This window comes from Sphaerodactylus townsendi, linkage group LG05 (genome assembly GCF_021028975.2).
Source record: "Sphaerodactylus townsendi isolate TG3544 linkage group LG05, MPM_Stown_v2.3, whole genome shotgun sequence".
Classification (NCBI taxonomy): Eukaryota; Metazoa; Chordata; class Lepidosauria; order Squamata; family Sphaerodactylidae; genus Sphaerodactylus; species Sphaerodactylus townsendi.
In genome coordinates, this window is record NC_059429.1 from 15,430,781 (window position 1) to 15,452,353 (window position 21,573).

General features: G+C 45.2%; 1 protein-coding gene across 4 annotated transcripts in view; it reads left to right on the plus strand.

Moving 5' to 3' along the window:
* Positions 1-21,573, plus strand: part of UHRF1 (ubiquitin like with PHD and ring finger domains 1) — a 36,469-nt gene that overhangs the window by 5,674 nt on the left and 9,222 nt on the right. The window contains exons 1-8 of one of the 4 annotated variants that reach the window (XM_048498375.1): positions 4,601-4,698; positions 6,144-6,309; positions 13,401-13,673; positions 16,055-16,227; positions 18,497-18,712; positions 18,971-19,080; positions 19,957-20,143; positions 21,204-21,327. In XM_048498375.1, coding sequence (XP_048354332.1) covers positions 6,157-6,309; positions 13,401-13,673; positions 16,055-16,227; positions 18,497-18,712; positions 18,971-19,080; positions 19,957-20,143; positions 21,204-21,327 — 1,236 coding nt within the window. In that variant the 5' untranslated portion in view covers positions 4,601-4,698; positions 6,144-6,156. Of the gene's footprint in view, positions 1-4,600; positions 4,699-4,813; positions 4,924-5,539; positions 5,559-6,143; positions 6,310-13,400; positions 13,674-16,054; positions 16,228-18,496; positions 18,713-18,970; positions 19,081-19,956; positions 20,144-21,203; positions 21,328-21,573 lie in introns of those variants that run through there. The other 3 variants (XM_048498374.1, XM_048498377.1, XM_048498373.1) reach the window with 3 other exon arrangements.

A 21,573-nucleotide genomic window follows, 5' to 3' on the forward strand; every position in this document is an offset into this window, starting at 1 on the left:
TGTCACATTGTTATTTGCCCATTCTGTTAAGCAGTTTTATATATATATATATATATATATACACACACATACACACACATATACACATACATATATATATACACATATATATATACACATGCACACACACACACATATATATAAATAAACCTTTAATGGCATAATTAAAACAACAGCAACCGTTAAGGAGTTCAGAGTGGCGTATCTGATGCTGCCAGTCTGTGGGATGTCAACCAGTGAGTTTCTCTGTAGATGGAGTTTTTGAACTGGGTCTTAGTATTACTCCAACCACTGTATCACGTGAACTGTGGCTATTGCCCTGGCTTCTTATTCGAAGTAATTGACTCTGTGGTGTAGGATTGGAAACCCTGCAGAAAGCACCCAGCTTCAGGAGCAAATCCTTCCAGATGACACCGCAATGGTTTAAATATAAGGGAGCTTAAATTGCAAAAATTTAATCGTAAATGTGCAATGCACCAATTCCAGAGGGATACCCAGAACCATCCTTCTGATTCCACAGAACTCTTTTGCCCTGAATAACTACAAGTGTTGATATTTTCAGAGCCATAGCTAATTTGCTCCAGTATTCTTTAGTGCAGCCTGAGCTTTTAATTTTTTTAAAAAAATCCAGCCTAATTTGAGCTTTTTCTTTGTGAAGCTTCCTCTATTACATCTAAAGCCTGACTTAAATGCGAGTCCGGAGAGGCAAGAAGTTTTCCCTCATGGACTCAATCGCAAAATCCATCTGGTGCTGTGACCCAAATTGGTGGTCTGCCTTCTAATAATTTGGGAATTGGAGAGTAGAAGGCGGCTTATTGAGAGGCAGACAGTAGCAGGATTCTCCACTAGTGTCTATTGGAATCCTTCTTTGGCAGACTGGATCCAGAAATAACAAAAACTATGGATATAGGAAAGGTTTATAAAATTAAAAACAAGATATTGCAAACAAACAAAATCATTACAAACATACAGAAAGCAAGGAAGTAGAGAGCAGAGCGAGGGTTACCGAGAGGGAATAGGTTTGGGTAATACAGCCCATGCTGTGAGAGCCAGGTGGTGTAGTGGTTAAGAGCAGGTGGATTCCAATTTGGAGAAGGGGTTTTGATTCCCCAGTGGCAGAGGCTTATCTGGTGAACCAGATGTGTTTCTGCACTCCTACATTCCTGCTGGGTGACCTTGGGCCCACCTACCTCGCAAGGTGTCTGTTGTGGGGAGAGGAAGGGAAAGGAGCTTGTAAGCCACCTTGTGTCTCCTTACAGGAGGGAGAGGTGGGGCTAAGTTGATGAATGTCCATGATGAGAACAATATGTTTGAGATTTTTGATGGGGGCTGCATGTTCCCAGGGACCTCTGAATGGTGGCTTCCACTCAAACAAAACAATACATTAAGCAGCTGGATGTGAAACCAATCCCTGGGGAGATGGTTTCAAGATGAGGCAAAATAGTGATGATCTTCTCTGTTGAGCGATGGATGGTGTCTGGTTGTGTGAATAGTAGTTCTATTCAGGGGGCATTTGCAGAGGTGAAAGATAACATCAGTCCTGCTGAGATTAGCAAGAGACCTATTGTTTTCCATTTATGGTATAGGGAGGAATGATGAGATTAGTGTTTGAGTCAGCCTTCCTTAGATGCCAGCTGTCTTATGTCTGGATTCTATTTTCTATTTATTTACATTTATTTCTCACCCTTTACCACAGTCTCATGTCTCTGCAGGAGCCATTTTTGAACCAAAACTTCCTATGGACACACTTAGAGGGGTGTTATTGTTCTCATAACTGCCTCTAAAGATCATGGGAGTGTCTGACCACTAACAGTGGACTAGGCAGGACAGCTGTGGGTGCATAACTAGTCCACCAGCACACTACCCTCTGGCGTGCCTCGCTGCTTTGCATGCCAGGTTGCCCTCTATTTCACTCCGCTTGGTTTTGTTTGCTTCGAATGCAGACCAAAGAAGAGCTCTGGGGAAATACGAGGCCTAGCTTGCTATTTTGGAGAGTTTTAGGTGATCAGAATGAAGTCTGTGTGTGGCATGTTAGATGGTCTTTTCTCTTTCTTCTGAGCTGTTTTGAACAGATGTGGGAAAATTAGTTCACAGGGGTTTTTTTTTAAATCACCAAATAACTTTTTCATGGGCCTTGCCTGTGTATTTTACTTCATTTATTCCCAGCTTTTCTTGCTACTGGGAACCCACAGCGGCTTATAGTGGTCTCCTCTCCTTTGATTCATCATCACAACAGTCCTGAGAAGTAGGTTTGGGCTCAGTGTGTGTGATTGGCCCAAGGTCACCCAGCAAGCTTTCATAAGGAGTAGAGGTTTTGAACCCGGATCTCTCCGCCCCCAGTCCAACAGTAACTACTACATCACTGGCTCTCATTGGATCTACAAATCTATCCTGATTTTATACATCCAGTTGTGTGTGAGTGCAAAGGAGGCTTGGAAGGACCAAACAGTATCTCTGCAGATTCCAGGTGACTGACTACAGCTCTCTGGAGGTGGGAATGGACCTTCCCTAGCTGGCATAGGAAGATAAGCAGTATCATCCTCCCCTGTTTTATTGCTGGTTTATCAGTGGGTAGGTGTGGTTTGCTCCCTCACTGATGGAATTGTGTGTTACTTTGTCACAAAGGACACACCTGTTGTTCTCTTGCATGGCTTTTCCACCCTCTTCCTGAGGAAAAATTGAGTCTCTGTGAGATGTTTTGGGGCAACTTTTGCCCATCTTGACCAAGCAGTGAAAGATAAGTAAAATATCTTGATCAGGCCAAGTCCTGTTTGTGGCTGGCCAGATATCCAAGGATAGGGCATTTATTTTTGCAGGCGTGCTTCTCTTGAACCTGGAGCTTCCATCTTGTTTTTCTGGCTGCTAATGGCCTGGCCCTCATGACTATGCAAAGCATACAGCTTCTCCCTTTGCATGAGAGCCAGTGTGGTATAGTGGTTAAGGTGTTGGACTAATATCCCAAGGACCCAGATTTGAATCCCTACCCAGCTATGGAAGCTGGTTGGGTGATCTGGGGCCAGTCACACACACTGAGCCTAACCCACCTCATAGTGTTGTTGTGAGGATAACACGGCAAAGCAGAAGAATGTTTAAGCCACTTTGGATCCCTTTTGTAGAGGAGAGTGCAGGATAAATTAAGTAAATAGCGTCTTGTCTGAAGGAGATGCAATGTGTATTAACTGCCAAATACCTTTTTCCTCATCAGCCTATTCAGTCTGGAATTACCTTATCCATTTGTCCTCCTTAAGGTCTACAGTGGTCGAGCAGTGTGGAAATAGAAGCTCTTATGATAAATAATGTTTAAAAGCTGGTATGTTTTACTGGCATCACATTTTCTGGGCATTGGCATCTCTATTCTGGCTGTGAAAAAAGTATATTAGAAAAAAATAAAACCTCAAATGTATTTTTGAAGTGCCACAGGCTTAACATGATTAACTATTTTTTGCAAAGTGGGGGGAGGGCATTTGTTTGGCCAGTAAAATGCTGGATTAAATGGACCTTTGGTTTGATCTAGCTCATCTGGTGATGATTGATCCTAAGCAAGTTGATTTGGGAGTAAACCTTGTTGAACTCAGTGGGACTTACTTCTGCATAAGCATTCACAGAACTGGACAGCACAAATTGCTTTATTTTATCAACCAGACTGTTTCCAAGCGACCACCTGCACAACCAATACTGTGCAATATTTCTTTGATGGCATTGTTAGGGATGTGTCTGTGTAGTTGTGAAGCTGCTTCCGATTTATGATGACTCTATGAATCAGCGTCCTCCAAAACAACCTATAGTTAGCAGCCTCACTTGGGGCAAGAGTCCATTCATCTCATATTGGGACTTCTTTTCCTGCTGCCTTTAATAGCATTATTGTCTGTTTCCAGTGACTCCAGTCTTCTCATGACTATAACAGCCTCAGTTTGGTCATTTTAGCTTTTCAGGAGATTTGATCTACAACCTACAGATTTGTCTTTTTGGCAGTCCACCGTATCTGTAAAATATTCCATTTTATACATGGATCAACTTTCTTCTTGTCAGTTTTCTTGTCCAGCTTTCACAGCTGTACATAGTAATGGAAAATATCTTGGTCAGCAGCGACACATCCTGACACTTAAAAATCTTTTCTTGCTCCCTCATCGCTACCCTTCCCAGTCTCCTCCTGATTTCTTGGGTGCAGTCTCCCTTTTGGCTCATACTTACTCAGTGTAAATCAATGCAACGTGTATTAAATGCTATATGTGCACTGAGCAAAAGTTGGAAATGTCAATCGTGCAATACAAAGAATGTATCTCCTTTCATTCCCTAAACAGGTGTCAAACTCACGACCCTCCAGATGTTATGGACTACAGTCCCCATCATCCCCTGCCAGCATGATGTTGGCAGAGGATGATGGGAGCTGTAGTCCATAACATCTGGAGGGCCGCGAGTTTGACACCTATAGGCTCTAAGCTGTTGCACTTGAATCGCCTGGCGTCTTGATCTGAATCACGATTTTGCAGCCTGTCTCTTTAAATAAGCTCCCGCCCGCCTTTTCACCTCGTCCGTCTGTTCGTCGCTGCACTTTGCATACTATCGCGAGACTCCTCCCCCTAGTCTCGCGTCGGAGCGGTTTTTTCAATTTGTGGCGCGCGCCTTGTCTGCGAGGAGGGAAGAAAAACAGACGCGGCAAGCTTGGCGGAGGGCGGACGAACTTGCTCGCTGCCAAAGGTGGGCGCTGACCGCCGCGAACCGACCAATGCGCGTCACGAAGGGCCGGAGACTTGGCCAATGAGGGGCGCTGCTGGGGCGGTGGGGGTAGAGAAGGACCGCTGTGGGAGAAAGGGGGGCGAGGTCGAGTACGAGGAAGGTTGGGGACGAGTTGGAGAGTGTTAGGCTGAGAGGTCAACCGTCTGCCGGCTCTGAGTGGGGGAAGTGAGAAGGGGGAGAGCAGAAGTGCGTCTTTCTCGGGGGAGAGGGAATAAAGGGGGCTAGAGTGGGGCTAGAGTGGGGCGGGCAGGCTGTGCGTTTTTGTGGGGAGCGGGAATAAAGGGGGCTAGAGTGGGGCGGGCAGGCTGTGCGTTTTTGTGGGGAGCGGGAATAAAGGGGGCTAGAGTGGGGCGGGCAGGCTGTGCGTTTTTGTGGGGAGCGGGAATAAAGGGGGCTAGAGTGGGGCGGGCAGGCTGTGCGTTTTTGTGGGGAGCTTGTGTGGCACAAGAAAGGGTAACGAACAAATTGGGGGGGGGCTGAGGCACAAGAAATGGGAAGTATGGGGGATGAAAAAGTGGGAGGGGGGAGAAAAAGTGGGTAATGGGCCATGGCGGGGGAAGAATGAGCAGTTGGGGCATAAACTGGAGCAGGGGCCATGGGGACGAATGTGGAGCTTTGGAAAGTGTGGCAGGGTCTGAGGAAGAGTGGGGAGGGAACCGGGTGGGGTGGGGAGGGAAGGTTAGTGTTTGGGAAAGGTTGTGGGGGAGGTTGCGGGATGGTGGTCTGGTGGGGCAATAGGTGAATGGTTTGTGAGGGGTTTTCCGGGCTGTCGGGGCAGGAAAGTGCTGCCAGCGTTATCGGGAACGGCTGGCAGGAAGGAAGTTTGTAATGTTTATATTTTCATATTGTTGTATTGTTTTTATATGTTTTCTACACGTGCGCTGCCTTGAGTCCTTTGGGAGATGGCTGGGATAAAAATGTAACATGTAAATAAATAAGTGGGATTTGGTTGGATGGAGAGGGTTCAAGCAGGAATACGGCGCCTTTTTGTCACAATGAGGAAAATGAAAGAGTTGGGTGTGGAGGAGGGTCATTGTTGGCCCCAGGCAACGTAATCGGTGACTTTGGGTTGGAAAGAAATGGCGGCATGCTGGGGGGCGTGAGAGGGTGGTTTGCAGTGCAGCAATTTATAAGGAAGGCAAAAAGAGGGTTTTTTAAAGCTCCTTGTGTGGTGGTGGAGAACCTTATTTTGAATGAGGTGTGACTGAGCTTCATTTGTCTAGTTTGTTTGATAGCATTAGCAGGAAATACTGTGCTTTCAGAGTGAATGGAATCCTAGGTTAGGAATTGTGGTAGGAGATCCTGTGGATGGGCTGTAGCACGTGGTGATTCATCTTGTCGTTCCTTGATCCTTTCTTAAATCTTTTCTATGTTTTAATCCATTGTCTGTGCTTATCCTCTTATAGAAATACTGCCATAATGTGGATCCAAGTGCGAACCATGGATGGAAAGGAAACTCATCGAATGGATTCCCTTTCCAAGCTGACCAAAGTGGAAGACCTCCGGAAAAGGGTATATAAAGTGTTCCGAGTGGCACCTGATAGACAAAGGCTCTTCTACAGAGGCAAACAGGTACTAGACTTCTTCTCTCCTCTATCACCATTTCCTAGACTGACTTTCTTGATGCCTCCCAAATCTTGGTACATTGTATGATACAAAGAACGAAAAAGGAACTACCAAATTATAAAGAAACAAACAATAGTTGGAAATTGTTGAATTTTGTACCTTGTACATTAAGTTTAAAAAGACTTTCAGCTGAGTGTGACTGAAATCATAATGTCTGCAAGATAGAAATTGTGCAGGTTGGTTTTTGTCTGGAGCTGTTAGTAGCTGCACTATTTCTGCTTGTTACTGGTGGCTATTAGATTTGCAAGGAGTGGTAAGGTTAAGTGGTAAATAGGTGATAGGACAGTTTAGAATGCGTGAGAATGTGTTAGAATGCGTGAGTCTTTGGAGTGGGTTGCGGGGATTGGCAGAACTTCAGCAGCAAGTTTGTTTAATCTGTTTAAAAGTGCGGGAAATTTCCTGAATTGCCCTGCCACCTAGTGACTTTACTTAAGCAGTGCTTTGGATTGCCTGTCTGTCGCTTCCTTGTTGTTTACAGTTCTGTAAATGTTGTTTGGCATGATGAGTACATGTTTTTGCCTCTATTAGGTGAATACATGACCCTTGGGATTAGCTCCTCTTTCTGTTTTGCATAACGGGACATTTGATGAACTTCTGAAGTGTGCAAGCTTTACCACATGTGAAAGTCTGAGTCTCAAGTTTCTGAATTCCAGTACAAATTCAGGCATTTTCAAAAGAAGAAACATCATAGCTGTGACATGTTTGGTCCTTGCCTTTCCTACCACGATAAGGGAACACTAGTGTTGTGTTACAGTCTTTTTCACTTGTGGTTAAGGTTCTGGTTTTGAAACTTAGAGCCCGTAGGGGTTTGGCTGCCCTTGACACTGCTACTTCCTCTCAAAGATCTAAATGTCTTGAAGTAACTGCTCAAAGTCTTGAAGTAACTGCTGTCAAGACAGCTGGGAGACTGTGGGAGATTTGCTTACAATATTTGTTATTCTCTGGAGAGTCATCAAAATCTATGCCTGTTCAGAGCTGTTGCACAAGATTTATATTTGAGTTTGTTTGGTTTTAGCATCCGTTCTCTATCTTGCAATAATGGAGGTCAATAAGCTTATAAGACCCTTCACTCTGGCCAAATGCACAGCTTTACCCTCAACAGTCCTGGAGGGCAAACATAATGAGACTCGACTTTCAAAGAGGACCTCCCATGTATTCTTGGAGGAGTTGAAACCAGGGGACGTGTCTTTTTTGTTGTACCTTTTATAATTAGCCCTGAACCAAGATCACTACTCCATTAGTAAGAATATTTCTAGAATGCCCTGATAGATTATGTTTTGAGAAACTGCTGATAGATTAAAAGCCTTTGATTTCAAGGCAAGTCACTGAATTCTGTGCGTAGAATGCCTAGTGGGCTAAAGAACCAATGTATGGGTAATGTTGATACTTAAATGTAAATTGAACCCAGTGGTATTTTAAGCTAATTTATTGTAGGTAGTTATTGTGATTTTTATCTATGTATATTCTTTTTAACCACAGAGTCTATTTTGCAGTTTATTTTCCTGTTGCTGTGGCTGTGTTAGTGGAAAAGGTGGCAGACAAACATCCCTGAAATATGTGTTTTGTCATTTACCCACAAAACCAGGCCTTTTAAATTGCTTGTTCTAGACTGATAATTTGGTCAGTTTTTCTTCACATACCCCCCCCCCCCCCCCCGCAAGACCAACTGGAGTTGTTGCAATCTGTTGGAAAGTACTGTACGTTATTAACTGATATTTTAATTGACTGTGATTTTATTCTTATTATACTTGGTAGTTTTAGATTTATTGTCCCCTTGTAAGTTCCAGCTAGGAAGTAGATTAAAAAAAACTTTGAATTTCCTCTAGGGGCAAATTGAAATGCAACTCCAATCATTGAAAGCTCCAGAAATCTTCTCCTTTTGCATAACAAAGCAGAAACTGGGAGAGAGCTTCACACTCAAACTCTCTCCAAATTAGAAGAAATTACTCACACACAGAGACATTTGCAAGCTGAAAGGGTGGAGGGAAATATCAGCTTTGTCATGTGAGGCCATACCCCATTAGGTTGGCAGCAAAACAATGTTGCTATTATAACCATTTTTTAAAGAGATGTCTCTACCTTACCTGGATAGCCCAGGCTAGCCTGATCTTGTCAGATCTCAGAAACTCAGCAGGATTGACCCTGGCAAGTATTTGGATGGGAAAACTCCAAGGAATACCAAGGTTGTGAAGCAGCAGCAGGCAATGGCAGACTACCTCTGAACATCTCTTTCTTAAAAACCTCACCATCAGCAAAGAACAAAAAAGATACTTCTAACTGGCTCAATAAAGAAATTAATACATCCTACATGTTTTTTACATTTATACAGACTGTTGCTATACTTTGGGGCAAGGAAAATACAAAGATAACAACGTTCAGAATATTTATCATATCAACTATCTGCCATAACAATTTGATGCAGCGCTGCTTCCACTAATGCACAGTTAGAACCCTCATTCCAAAATGGAACTAAATTAAGAGGGGCTTGTAAGGTTAAGTGCTCCAAAGCACTTTCTTCTACACACAGATGTTTCTAAGATATCTAATCTACTCAGTCACACAATTATGTGAAGTAGACTACATTCATTTTCTTCTGAACTAGGGTATTCTATTGCACCTCAGTTTCCCAAAGAAAACTCAGTGAATCCTCAGCTGAGTTGGGTTTCAGGCACGGTAATCCACACTTGAAGCCAATTTATTATGTACACTTTTCTTCAACCAAGCTTTGGGATAGCGCGCACCAAAACATTGCCTTTTCTTTGCAAAATGCATTATTTCTGCACCAGTCAACAACATAGTTGTCTTCCCTTCTAGTCATGAGGTTTTCAAAACTCTCAAAACAACCCTGCTTCCCCATTACTATGGCCAAGCAGAGATAAACAACAAGAAAGTACACATCCAAAGCCACGCTCAGACCCCACCCAGTGCCCCCCCCCCCCTTATTGGTTTTGCTGATGAGTGAGGAAGGCTGGGTCTCACTTTGTATGTGCCCTTTTCACTGGGAAATAAGAAATCGATCCCAATTTCACCAGGAATGAGAAATCAATCACTCCATTTTACAAAACCTCGCAGGCTGCCCACTTATCCCAAAGAAGGCACCAGGACCACAACCATTGCTAGCTACTAATGTAAGTGTTAGAGATTTGCTATCATGTGGTTCTGCAAACACCTACATTTCATTTAAATATAAAAACATTAACACTAGCAGTGAGATTCATTTTATTTATTTTTTTATACCCCGCCCATCCCCGAAGGGCTCAGGATGGCACACAACAATAATCATGCAATACAATTTTTATAAACAGTGGTAAATAATTAAAATAATACAATAAAAATATTTTATTGTGATGAAATAACATGAGCTCTACACAGCAGGGAGGGCTGGGTGGGAAAGGGACCGAGTGGGCTGGTGAGAGGGCCAGCACTTTTCTTGCCAATCCACCTTCTCCCGCTGCTTCTTCTACCCCCAACTCGCAGCTCCTTTCGCTGGCTGGTGTTCTTGCCATCTACCTACTTCCTCTGCTCCCCACTCCCCTGCAACTCACCATTTGCTTTGGCTGCTGCTTCAGATGAGTAAGTTACCCGGGAGGGCTGGTGTTTGACTAGGCTTTGTCTTTGGGGCAAGGAGAGGGTGTGTAAGGGAATGGGGATGGTGATGCTGGGGCCAGTGGGGCAGCAGGCAATAAGCTGCTGCTGCCCTGCCAGCCCAGTTTCCAGCCAATTGGCACACAGGACACACTTCCACAGCTGGAAGTGAGTCCTGCGTGCCTATTGATGGGAAGTGAGTCATCACGACATTCTGTCTTAAGGAATCATATGTTGGGATTTTCCCTAAGCAAGCAATTAAGCATAAGCTGGCTGAGCAGAAGTCTGAAGGCTGTGGTTTTCAGGTAGACATACTACTGGTATCTTTGGAAAACTTTTCTTTTTGAGTTATTTGTCAAGAAATAGTGCCAAAGAATATCTCTACTGCCAAAGACACTGGGATGTAGGGTACCAGACCATTCCAGTAGGAGAGAAGCAGACCTGTTGCGCTTTGGTATTGTCCTGTACAAAATCGTGGGATAGCGAACCTTCCTTTTTGGGAAACTGAAAGAAAAGATCAGCAATGACTGGAAGCACTGAAAGTCATAGATTTATGGAGGGATTCTATAGGCTTGGTGTCGCTGTAGAACAGACCCTGTCTTTGTCAATCTCCCCTACCTTCTCTGGAGGGGCAAGTGGTACATTGAGCAGGGAGATCTTAATAGAGGGGTGGCTTCATAAAGAAGTGAGTGGTCTTACAGATACCTTGGTCTCAGATAGGTGGGCAGTGGTGGCGAACCTATGGCACTCCAGATGTTCATGGACTACAATTCCCATCAGCCCCTGCTGGCATGGCCCCCCCCACCCCCCCCCCCCCCCACCCCCCCCCCCCCCCACCCCCCCCCCCCCCCACCCCCCCCCCCCCCCACCCCCCCCCCCCCCCACCCCCCCCCCCCCCCACCCCCCCCCCCCCCCACCCCCCCCCCCCCCCACCCCCCCCCCCCCCCACCCCCCCCCCCCCCCACCCCCCCCCCCCCCCACCCCCCCCCCCCCCCACCCCCCCCCCCCCCCCCCCCCCCCCCCCCCCCCCCCCCCCCCCCCCCCCCCCCCCCCCCCCCCACCCACCCACCCCCCCACCCCCCCCCCCCCCCCCCCCCCCCCCCCCCCATCCCCCCCCCCCTCCCCCCCCCACCCCCACCACCCCCCCCCCCCACCACCCCCACCACCCCCCTCCCCCCCCTCCTCCCCCCCCACCCCCCCCATAGTCCATGAACATCTGGAGTGCCATAGGTTCGCCACCACGGGGTTAGGGATTTGAAGGTGATGGATAACACTTTGAATTGCACATTGAACTGATGACTGATGCAGGTTTTTTTTTAAAGAAACGTGGAGGTGTGTTTGGATAAGATAACCATCAGAAGCTTTGCTTTAGCATGCTGTACTGGCCAAGGCATCTGCATAGGCTTTGAAGGGAGCCCTGTGGGCTGCTCAGACTGTGCCTGTGGCTCTTTCTCATGTCAGTGGTGTTCTGTTTGCCAGTGGGTGCTGGGCAGGGTCTTTGCTGTATTAATAAATTTCAGGTCTGTGCATAGTGGGCTGTAATGGCCTCTGGCCAAACAAGAGTTTTAAATGTTGAAAATAGGCTGGAGCTTGTTGCTTGCAACTCCCCAAGTGTTTTAGGCCAGTGGGGTGCGTAACTTGTGTTGCCTGGACAAATAGGCACCATACTCAAAGATCAATAAATTGAACTTTGATTTGAGGTTCACTGATGTGTTACAAATCCATGTGGACATACTTGGGCCAAGATGGCGTCTGCCTAATGGAAAACTGAGCTACAAGCAGGTGGCTTTGGACTACCTGCTGGGATGTGAGAGGGATGGAATTGTTAAGGAGATGAAGGTCTGATGGTGGAGCTGATGAGAAGGGGCCCACCGTCTTAACTAGGAAACAAATGGAAGAATGCTGAGTTTTAGTATTTATTTTAATTTTCAGAAGGGCTTGATCTGTTGTAGCACAATTCAGTGTCTCTTGGCTTCTTAAACACAAACAAGATTATTGTGATATGTTCTCTGATTGGCTAGTGAAATGATAAGCTTGTTTGTCTTCAAGGGTCCGTAGGGTTTCTTGCTTCTGAATTACATCTTTATGCTTTTTAGGGAGTGGATTTCCAGATACAATAGTACCCTCACTATTTAGCACAATTTGTAATCACTTGCGACAAACCAAGCCACTATACCTTGGCTGTTTAGAACATAAATAGGATTGAAGCCCAAGTGCAAAGTGATTTAATGAAAGTTCAAATAAGTGCAAAAAATATCACATAATATACAAACAGCATTCAGTTTCAGGCAACATCTGATGAGTACCGAAAAACTCAATACACATCTTCAATTCTGGTGTCCACAGAGTAGAAACTCTCAATATATTGAAAACAGATGCTTTCAAAACCTCATGAATTGTAGAGGCTGGTATCCTGCTTCCGAAATGCAGGATTTTAAAATCCAAAGTTGTCAATGTGTGAATCACAAAGAATTCTCCCAGTGAGTTGGCAACAGAATGGGTTTCACAGTAGGTCATGTTTTCAACCTATTTTCAATAAATTAATGTCTTTTGTTGAAGTTTTTTCAGGAAGTCTACCAGTATAAATATGATGCATGTTAGCATGATAGAATAATAAATAAATAATAATAAATAAGGTTTAAATATTATAAAAGTATTATAATTAGTTTAAAATGATTAATAGCTTAAATACCCTAAATATACCATGTAAAATGAATAATTCCATAAAACAGAACATAAAGTATAATCTATATGAATATTAAAAGATTATACAAAACCTCATAAAAGGTAGGACAATTCTCTATTCCCCTATTTGCCTAAGTCATCACTTTGTACTTTTCAGCAGTCCTATAAGGTAGGGCAGTAGATTTAACTCATATGGCTTGCCAAAAGGCTTTAGGGGCTTTATGCTCTTGACAGCTCCACTTGGGTGAACCAAGTGGAATTTAGCTCCATGCTCCCCTCTCCCCATGCCTGAAGCAAGTGATATTGAAGTGAAAGAACTTATAGGTGAAATTTCTGAGGTTGTTAATTGCAGGGGGATATAAGGTGTTAGTTGGACAGGGAGAACATATTGTTTATTGTTGTGAGGCATTCCCAGGGGATGGCATTGAGGCAGTTTGTGTACAGAAGTGTTTATCCTGGCCTTGTTCTGTTATGTGTTCCAAAATTCCAGAATGTTTGTGGCACGCTGGAATGGAGTTGGGCAGGGAGTTGCAACAAGCTGCAGAGTTGCAGCAAAATTCTGTCCGGTTTCTTTTTTAATGCGCTGGTGGAACTGTAGCCATAAAAACAAAGCTGGCAGTCCTTGGAACTGAAACTCAGCGATCTTCTCTGAGCAGTGTGGCATTTTTGGAGGATGTACGAGGAGTGGAGCGATTAATAACTCCCAATTGCTTATTGAAACTTTTTGAAATAACCAGTATTTTTTTCTTCTTCTGACTCTTCTACAGATGGAGGATGGTCATTCCCTTTTTGATTACAGCGTTGGCTTGAATGATATTGTTCAGCTGCTGGTCAGACAGAGCCCCAGCAGGATGCCTCCGGGTAACAAAGAAAAGGACTCTGAACTGTCAGACACAGATTCTGGTTGTGGCTCTGGGCAAAGCGAGTCTGACAAGAGCTCCAATAATGGGGAAGTGGCTTTGGAAATGGAGGTGCAGCCAAGCACATCTGCTCAGGCTGACATGATGAACTTGGTGGACCCTGGTTTTGGATACTATAAGGTGAGGAGGTTTTGGGTTTGCTTTTTTAAATTCATGAGGATAGAACCATTGAAAATAGGTCAGTTAGTGTATAAGCAGGTTACATTTTAAGAAAGAGGAGGAATAAGTAAAAAGAGAAAAAGGAGGACAGATCCAAGAAGAAAGGATGTAAGTAAACATCTGTAAAGTTATTCAAAGCCACTTGCAATAATAATAACAGTTAAAATGTAACCTGCTTATATAAGTCTATTCTCCTTTCTCCCTAATTTTCCTTACTTTCCCCCTTCTATTCTTTGGTTTTTTTCTTTTCTCTTCTTTTTTCTATACCTGTTATGTAAAGCTGTTGAATTTATGTATGTTTAGATCACAAAGTAACTACTCAAAACATGAGCGAATTGTATTTTCCTGCATTTTGCTACACTGAATATTTTGTTTTATACTTTAATAAGCCTAAATAAACTAATTAAAAAACAAGAAAATAGGTCAATTAGTGTATTTTTATGCCTAGGTAGAAACATTATTATTCAATTTTTTATATTTAAACACTTTAGCATGCTAAAAATGCTTAGGTTGGCAGTCTGAAATGATAAAAAAATGCTTAAATTCTCAAAACCCCTCCCTCCCCTCCCTTGCATGCCACCCCTCACTTCCTCCCCTCATTTTGCATGCCACCCCTCCTCCTCCCACCGTTAGGGTGGGTGGGTCATGTCCAGATGCCTGGCCCCCCTCCCTCCCCTCCCTCGCATGACACCCCTCCCCTTCCTTGCATGGCACCCCTTCACTCCTTCCCCTCCTTTGCATGCCACCCCTCCCTCCCCCGCCCTCTGCTAGGGTGGGCGGGCCATGTCCATATGCCGGCCCCCTCCCTTCCCCATTGCTGTTAGCCGGATTGAATATCTGCTGGCAGAGGAACATGGCACAAGGAAGTTACATTCTACTTTGCTTATTCTGGTTTCTTCCAAAGAACGTTGTGTTTGGAGAGGGTGCAAAGAAATCTGTTACATGATCCCTTGGGATTCCCTGTGGTGATAGAAAGGCTGTGAAACTAGTTTGAGCCAATGCCAGATCCCTGTGACCTAAAATAGCTTCCCTGAATTGTTGTCCAAAAATATGGAGGTCATCTTATACAGAAAGGATTCCCTCTTCAACCCACATATCGTCTTGGGAACTCAAAAGGTTGGCAGAGGATTTTGAATTCCATAGAACCAGCATCAAATATTTATGACTCAGCTCCAGGTTGAGTTGAGACAACTGTTTCCAGCACTTGAAAGGTATTTGTCCACCCATATCTCTGGAACACTGGTTTTTTTTAAAAAAAAAAAAGAATGGAAATCTTAGTGCTGCTTTTCGCAATTTAGAACCCTCCCCCCAATCTTAGGATTCTCTTAAGCTCTCAACTGATGCAGTCTTATTTACCATTACCCCACTCTCAAGTGTGCAGGTGCTTTTGACATTCTGAAGGACATTTAACCCTTGCCGGGCTTGTTTTTTTGGGAGGGGATCTTTTAATTCAATTGCCATATTTTTCTGTATACCTAGAGCAGTGGTTCTCAACCTGCGGGTCGTGACCCCTTTGGGGGTCGAATGACCCTTTCACAGGGGTTGCCAAAGACTCTGCATCAGTGTTCTCCATCTGTAAAATGGATAAATGTTAGGGTTGGGGGTCACTGCAACATGAGGAACTGTATTAAAGGATCACGGCATTAGGAAGGTGGAGAACCACTGACCTAGAGAGTCCTGTGGAAAGGTAGAGGTGCCTGTCCTGTCTGCATGGGGCCCTATTTAGGAAATGTCTGTGCAACCTTTTTCAGAGTCCTGCTTTATGTGGCTGATGATTAAATTATTGTTAAAAGATCAATTTGTCTTCCCGCATGGGGACTGGCCAGCTTACTATATCTGTCCTTTACCCCAGATAGTGGGATTCACCAGGGAGAAAACCCAATGCAGACTCTGAGTTGCTGTACTGGCTAAATGTCAGAGCAGTGATGAAACAGCCAATTTTTTTTTCTATGAGACCCATGTACCATGCACTCATTGACTGAGACCCTGTATTTCAGGATAGTTTTGTTTAAAGAACCTGGGAGCAGGTAGTAGCACAGCACAGGGGAAGCAGAGAGGAGGATTGTGTGACTTAGTTGTACAGCATAACCAGGTCCTCCTCTTAAGTCTAGGAGTGGCACAATCCCCCTGTCAGTTGCATCACCTGGGCCAAGAGCAATGCTTTTTGGGCTCTTGTGATGTGACAGTATCTGAAGATATTGTGTAGGGAAGCTACCACTTTTCTTCTACATTGTTGTTTGAAGTGTGTTTGTGTAGGGGGGAAATAGTAGTCACATTTGCCCTTCAGTAATTTCAGGGTTAGATTCATGGCAAGAAATGCAAACGTGCTTTGTTTCTTTTAGATCAATGAGTTGGTTGATGCTCGAGATACAAGCATGGGGGCCTGGTTTGAAGCACAGGTTGTAAACGTGACTCTGAAAGAGGAGATCAACAAGGAGAACGAGAGCGATGAGGAATCTGAGCTTCCAGAAGCTGTTGCGGAGGAGGATGTTATATATCATGTGAAATATGAAGAGTAAGTGGTTATGAGAGAATGTTGTAGAAACTTCCCTAGCAAATAGCGTGCCTCTGAAGCAGAAGCTCAACCTGGGCTGCTGCAAAAGTGCTCTGGATAGCAAGAATGGTAGTGGCAAGCTGGCAATAGTAGGTCAACTGAGATCTGAGTGTCCTTTTTAAAGTGCCAGGTTTTTCTGGGGTTTGTGTAAATCCAGGCTCTGTAACTAACTAGATCACTGTAGCGCTTCTTAAAATGCTGCTTGAGGAAAATGGTTTGCCCCTGGTTTCCTCCTCTGCTTGTTTATGAAAGAGCACTGTGCAGGAATATGAGATCCCCCTACAGAATGCTGCCTTGTAAATACACACACCCTGAGTCAGAACGATGCAGCCATGACGTTCTGTCCAAGGTTGTACACGTAATTGGTTCCTGTAGCAAGCTGCGCTGGCTTCATCATGCAGAAAGAAAACCAGTGCCAGCTGGGAACAGTTTTGTGTGTTCAGGCCTGGGTTAGGAGTCAGTGATTGCAGAATGAATCTGCCTGACACCATGAGGGCTAAACCATGACTGTGTCAAGATTTCTTGGCAGCCTATGACGATGAGGTGCGAAGCCAGCGTTCCTTCACTCACAACTTGTGGCCTTCCAGAAAAACTAGGTGTAGCCGCTGGTTTGGGCATGAAGTAAGTAAGGTTTCTGCCTGAAATGCAGGGGAAAAAAGCTGTGTTGTAAAATGCCCTCTTCTTGCTGTAAAGACAGGGGGATGTGCAGAATGAAAATGCTGTGGGGTCTCCTTTACTGGCAGTGCCACTTAAATGCCAAAATAATAATGGATGATGTTTTGAGTAAGCTGATAGAACAGCAGCTCTTCTATTTCTATTTCCATTTATTTCTATATGTTTGCATTTATTACTTGCTCTTTTACCACATTCTCATGGCCGATTACCATAAAAACCGTACAGCACTAAAATCACGACAGTAAAAATGCAGTGCCCCCTCCTGAAAACCCAACCACAATCTAAAATCTGCACCCATCCACAAAAAAGGGAGGGGTGCATGGACATCTTTTGGGGGTCTCTACAAGTGAGGTGAGTCAGCCAAACAGCCAGGTGAAGCAGATGGTCTTCTCCAAGTGCTGAAACTCCAAAAGAGTAGGCCCCAAGCGAACCTCTGGAGGAAGGGCATTCCACAGTGTGGAGGCCACTGTAGAGGAAATCCTCTGGACCACCCCACCCCCTTACCTCTGAAGGGGGCAGGACAGTTAGGCAGGCCTCCCCCTCCGATCTCAGCACCTGGGCAGGAATATATGGGCAGATGTACTCTCTCAGATACCCAGAACCGAAGCCATGGAGGCCTTTAGAGGTTAGCACAAGCACCTCGATTGAGCCCAGCAGCGCATCGGAAGCCAGACTTCTCAGAATAGGGGTGATGTGATTCCAGCGCAAAGCTCAGTCAAGAGACAAGCTGCCATATTCTACACCAGTTAAAGCTACTGGACCATCCTCAAAATATAGTGCATTACAATAATGCAGTCTGGTGACCAGAGCATTAATAACTGGCCAGGTCATCTGGTCCAGGAAAAAGCGGAGCTGCTGCACCAGCCGAAGATATTGAGGGCCCTTCTGGTTGTCATTGCCACCAGAGTTTCCAGAGACAGTACTCCATCCAGGATGACCCCAAAATCCCACACCTCGTCTTTCTGGGGTAGAACCACCCCTTCTAGCACTGGGTTTTGCTCAATTCCCTGGGCTCAGGAGCTCGGCACACACAGCTCCTCTGTCTTGTCGAGATTCAGATGGTTCTCTGGAAATCACCTCAGGATCATTCAAAACCATTGAGTCGAACTCCATATGAACGTACGATGACTTGAAGCATCTAGCTGTAGATGGCCTTTGTATGGGAATGTAAACACCCCTCCCCCCCCAACTGTAACCCTTAATGAGGCTTGTTGCCTTTCCCTTTCTGTAGCTGCTCATAAACTGCTCTAGAGCCATTCTGGCTATTGGGCAGGAGCTGAGACTTTCCTCTGACACTTTCTACAGTCTTTCAGGACTGTAACTGAAGAAGTTTTGAACTGCATCCCCCTCCTGTGAAGGCAGGCAAGAAACCCATCTGTATGCAGTTCCCTTTGAAAGCCAGCCATTACAACATTGGTAACTTCTGCTTTAAAGATCTGTACTGCTTACAGCTTTTTAGAAATGTAATGCTTGGAAAATGTGGCATGTTTTAAAACTTCTCTTGCTTTGGGATGTGCTGTTTTAAATGTGTTGGTGGGCTGTTTTTTTCTTGAAGCTACCCAGAGAATGGTGTCATCCAGCTGAGCTCCAAAAATGTGCGTGCTCGTGCCAGGACAATTCTGAAGTGGGAAGAACTGGAAATTGGAGATGTTGTCATGTTGAATTACAACCCTGATGACCCAAAGGAGAGGGGATTTTGGTATGATGCCAAGATCCTACAAAAACGAGAAACCCGAACGTACAAGGAGTTGTACGCCAAGATAGTTCTTGGGTAAGTAGCCTATCCCAAACCTGAAAGGATCCCTACCACCCCAAATTGGTATTTGTTGCAGTCCTTGAGCCAAAACCAGTATTTGAAGGGGGAAAGAGAAGGGAGCAGCTATAGGGGTACAAATGCACAGCTGCTGTTTAGTCCCTGCTTGCAAAGTAGACTGGTTCTTATTTCCTGTTTTCTTACTGAATACACATAAATTATCTGTGTGGAACCTACAGCTTTGTTTTAAATTGTTTTGGTTTGTCTCCCTTCTAGTAATGCTGGAAATACCTTAAATGACTGTCGAATTACCCTTGTAGATGAGATCTACAAGATTGAACAGCCTGGGTGCGCTGTCCCACTGACTGCTGAGAGCCCCATGAAAAGTGAGTCCCTTTGGCTCTGTACTCGATGGCTTTTCTCCACTTCGGTGTTGGAGGGTGGTTTGAACTTCAGAGGACTCTGGGACCACTATGATAGGTCAGGACCCCTGTGCTATCTGGCTAGAAATGCCTAGCAAGCTTACAGACAGTCACGACTGTTGCTTATCACCACTGATGGTCTGCCACTTGGAAACACAGAGGTTATGTGCCCGTTGATACACCCATTGTCTGAATGTATCTAACCTTTTTAAATAACAGCATTATGTATTTACACACGTATCCCACGTCTCTGGTAATCTTCTCCCAGACATCTTACATCGGTTAACAGGCAGGTGCTGTTCTCAGGCTTACAGTCTAAAAAAATGAGCTTCTCAAGGGAACAAGAGTGGGGTGGGGAAAGGAGCCTTGAAGCTGAGGACAATCAGTCTGGCATTCCCATTCATATTCAGTTGGGGCCAAAGTGATTTTCCCTTGCTAGTTGTCTCGCTTGGTTGAAGAGGTGGGGGAGAACGATCCTCCTGCGGCCGCTGGTCTTTGGGCCGGCGACAGAAGCCAAAGGAACTATCTTCCCCTTCTCCAAACTTTGGGTAGTGGACTGCTGGTGGAAGATCCTTTATGGCAGAGAGAAGGGAAGGGAGCTCTCTGTGCTTGCATCTCTGTGCAGCGGTTGGGGGCCAAGCTGGTCTTTCTCTTGCCAAGGGGTCCTTCCTGGAAAGGAGGTGATGCCATCTCCCAGTGAACCGTATTTCTTTGGCTGGTGACAGTATCCCTGCTCTGGTCTTGAAGCAGCTAATGCCCTTAGTTACGGACTGGGTGGGGATATTTGATGCCTTCTTTGGTCTGTTCACACGTGGTGTGTGTGCTTTTGAACCTCTTCAGGGCCCAGTGGACCAGTATGTAAGCACTGCAAGGACAACCCTAACAAGCCCTGCCGGATGTGTGCCTGTCACGTGTGTGGAGGGAAAGAGAGCCCTGAGAAGCAGCTGATGTGTGATGAGTGTGACATGGCTTTCCATATCTACTGCCTCAGCCCTCCTCTTAGCAGAATACCTGAGGATGATGACTGGTAAGCTGTCCTCAAAGAGGAGCGTGTTGTTCCCACAGTTGACCTGAGAGTAAATATTAGCCCCGGGGAGGGTAACGGCAGCCTTGGCCCTTTTATGCGGCACCTTTTATTCAAGACAGCTGGAAAATGACTGCTCAGGTGGAGCAAGCTGGCCGCTGTCCCAGGTGAAATCTCAGGACTGTTGGGGAACCATTAAGGGAATCTGAAACTGTTGCAGATGGGTTTGGGTGGCTCCTAGACTGGCCTCTCCCTTGAACTGAGAGAAGCTTCTCTGTGGACCAGATCTTAAACTACCTGGCACCACATCTCTGGGGTCTGAGTTGGAAGTCCCCTGGGGGAAACTTTCAGTGAGTGCTAAAGCACTGAAAGCAAAGCGGGCACAAATGCTGCTAGAAGCACACATCCTTAATTTCTACCTCCCTGCATCCTGTGACTGAATATACAGAGTCAACATGGACTGTGTGTACTTGTGAGTGCATTTAGAGGACGAGTTGCATTCTGTGCTGGACTACATTAACCGTGACTCTAGTCTCTGCTCTGCCATGGGGCTCACTAGTCAGGACTGGGCAAGTTATTGGTTCTCAGGGTGACTTTTGAGGCAACATTGGGGTATTCCTGTGCAAGTTAGGCTGGATGTCCTGCAGGAGGGTGAGATATAGGCATTTGTTCAGCAGCTTCTCTGTACCCGTTGAGGCACACCTGGTGTCATCTGGTTTGTTTTGAGCAAGAAGTGGGCTTTCATCTGTCAGCTTTGTTCACTTTTAAATGGTGTTAAAATGTCTGGATTTTTTTTTTAAATTGTGGGTAGAAGATTGTTGTTTTTCAGAAGAAATGCACTGGTCAGATTTTATATGCACCAGCATTTATGCTTTCTGTGATCCAGACAAACCTTTTGCCAAATTTTAACTTCCTGCGTCAGCAAAGGGGCTGTAAAGAATTGTAAACTGTTCATTTGCAAAACTAGGTTTGGAACGGGATAAGGTGCTCTGATTTAAACTTCCTCCTGCTGCAGATAAAAACGGAGTGACAAATAATGATTCCTTTCTCAATATTTCTGCAGGTACTGCCCTGAGTGTCGGACTGATGCAAGCGAAGTGGTGTTGGCTGGGGAGAGGCTCAAAGAAAGCAAGAAGAAATCGAAAATGGCATCTGCTAACTCGTCCTCTCAGCGGGACTGGGGCAAGGTGGGTCTGTTCTGGCTTGGCTTGTTTCGAACATCAAACAACATTGCAGTCCTGCACAAAAGTTGGGTGCATGTGTGTGTTACCACACTCCCATAAACATGTTAACATGTGTTCCGCTTGACTTGGGGAATCGGCTTGCGTGTTTGTGCAGGGCACAGCAAACCAGGATCTTTTACCTAAAGAAGTGACTGTGAGTAGGAAGTCTTCAGCAGGCAAAAGGATAACAGAGACCTGTCCTATTCTGTG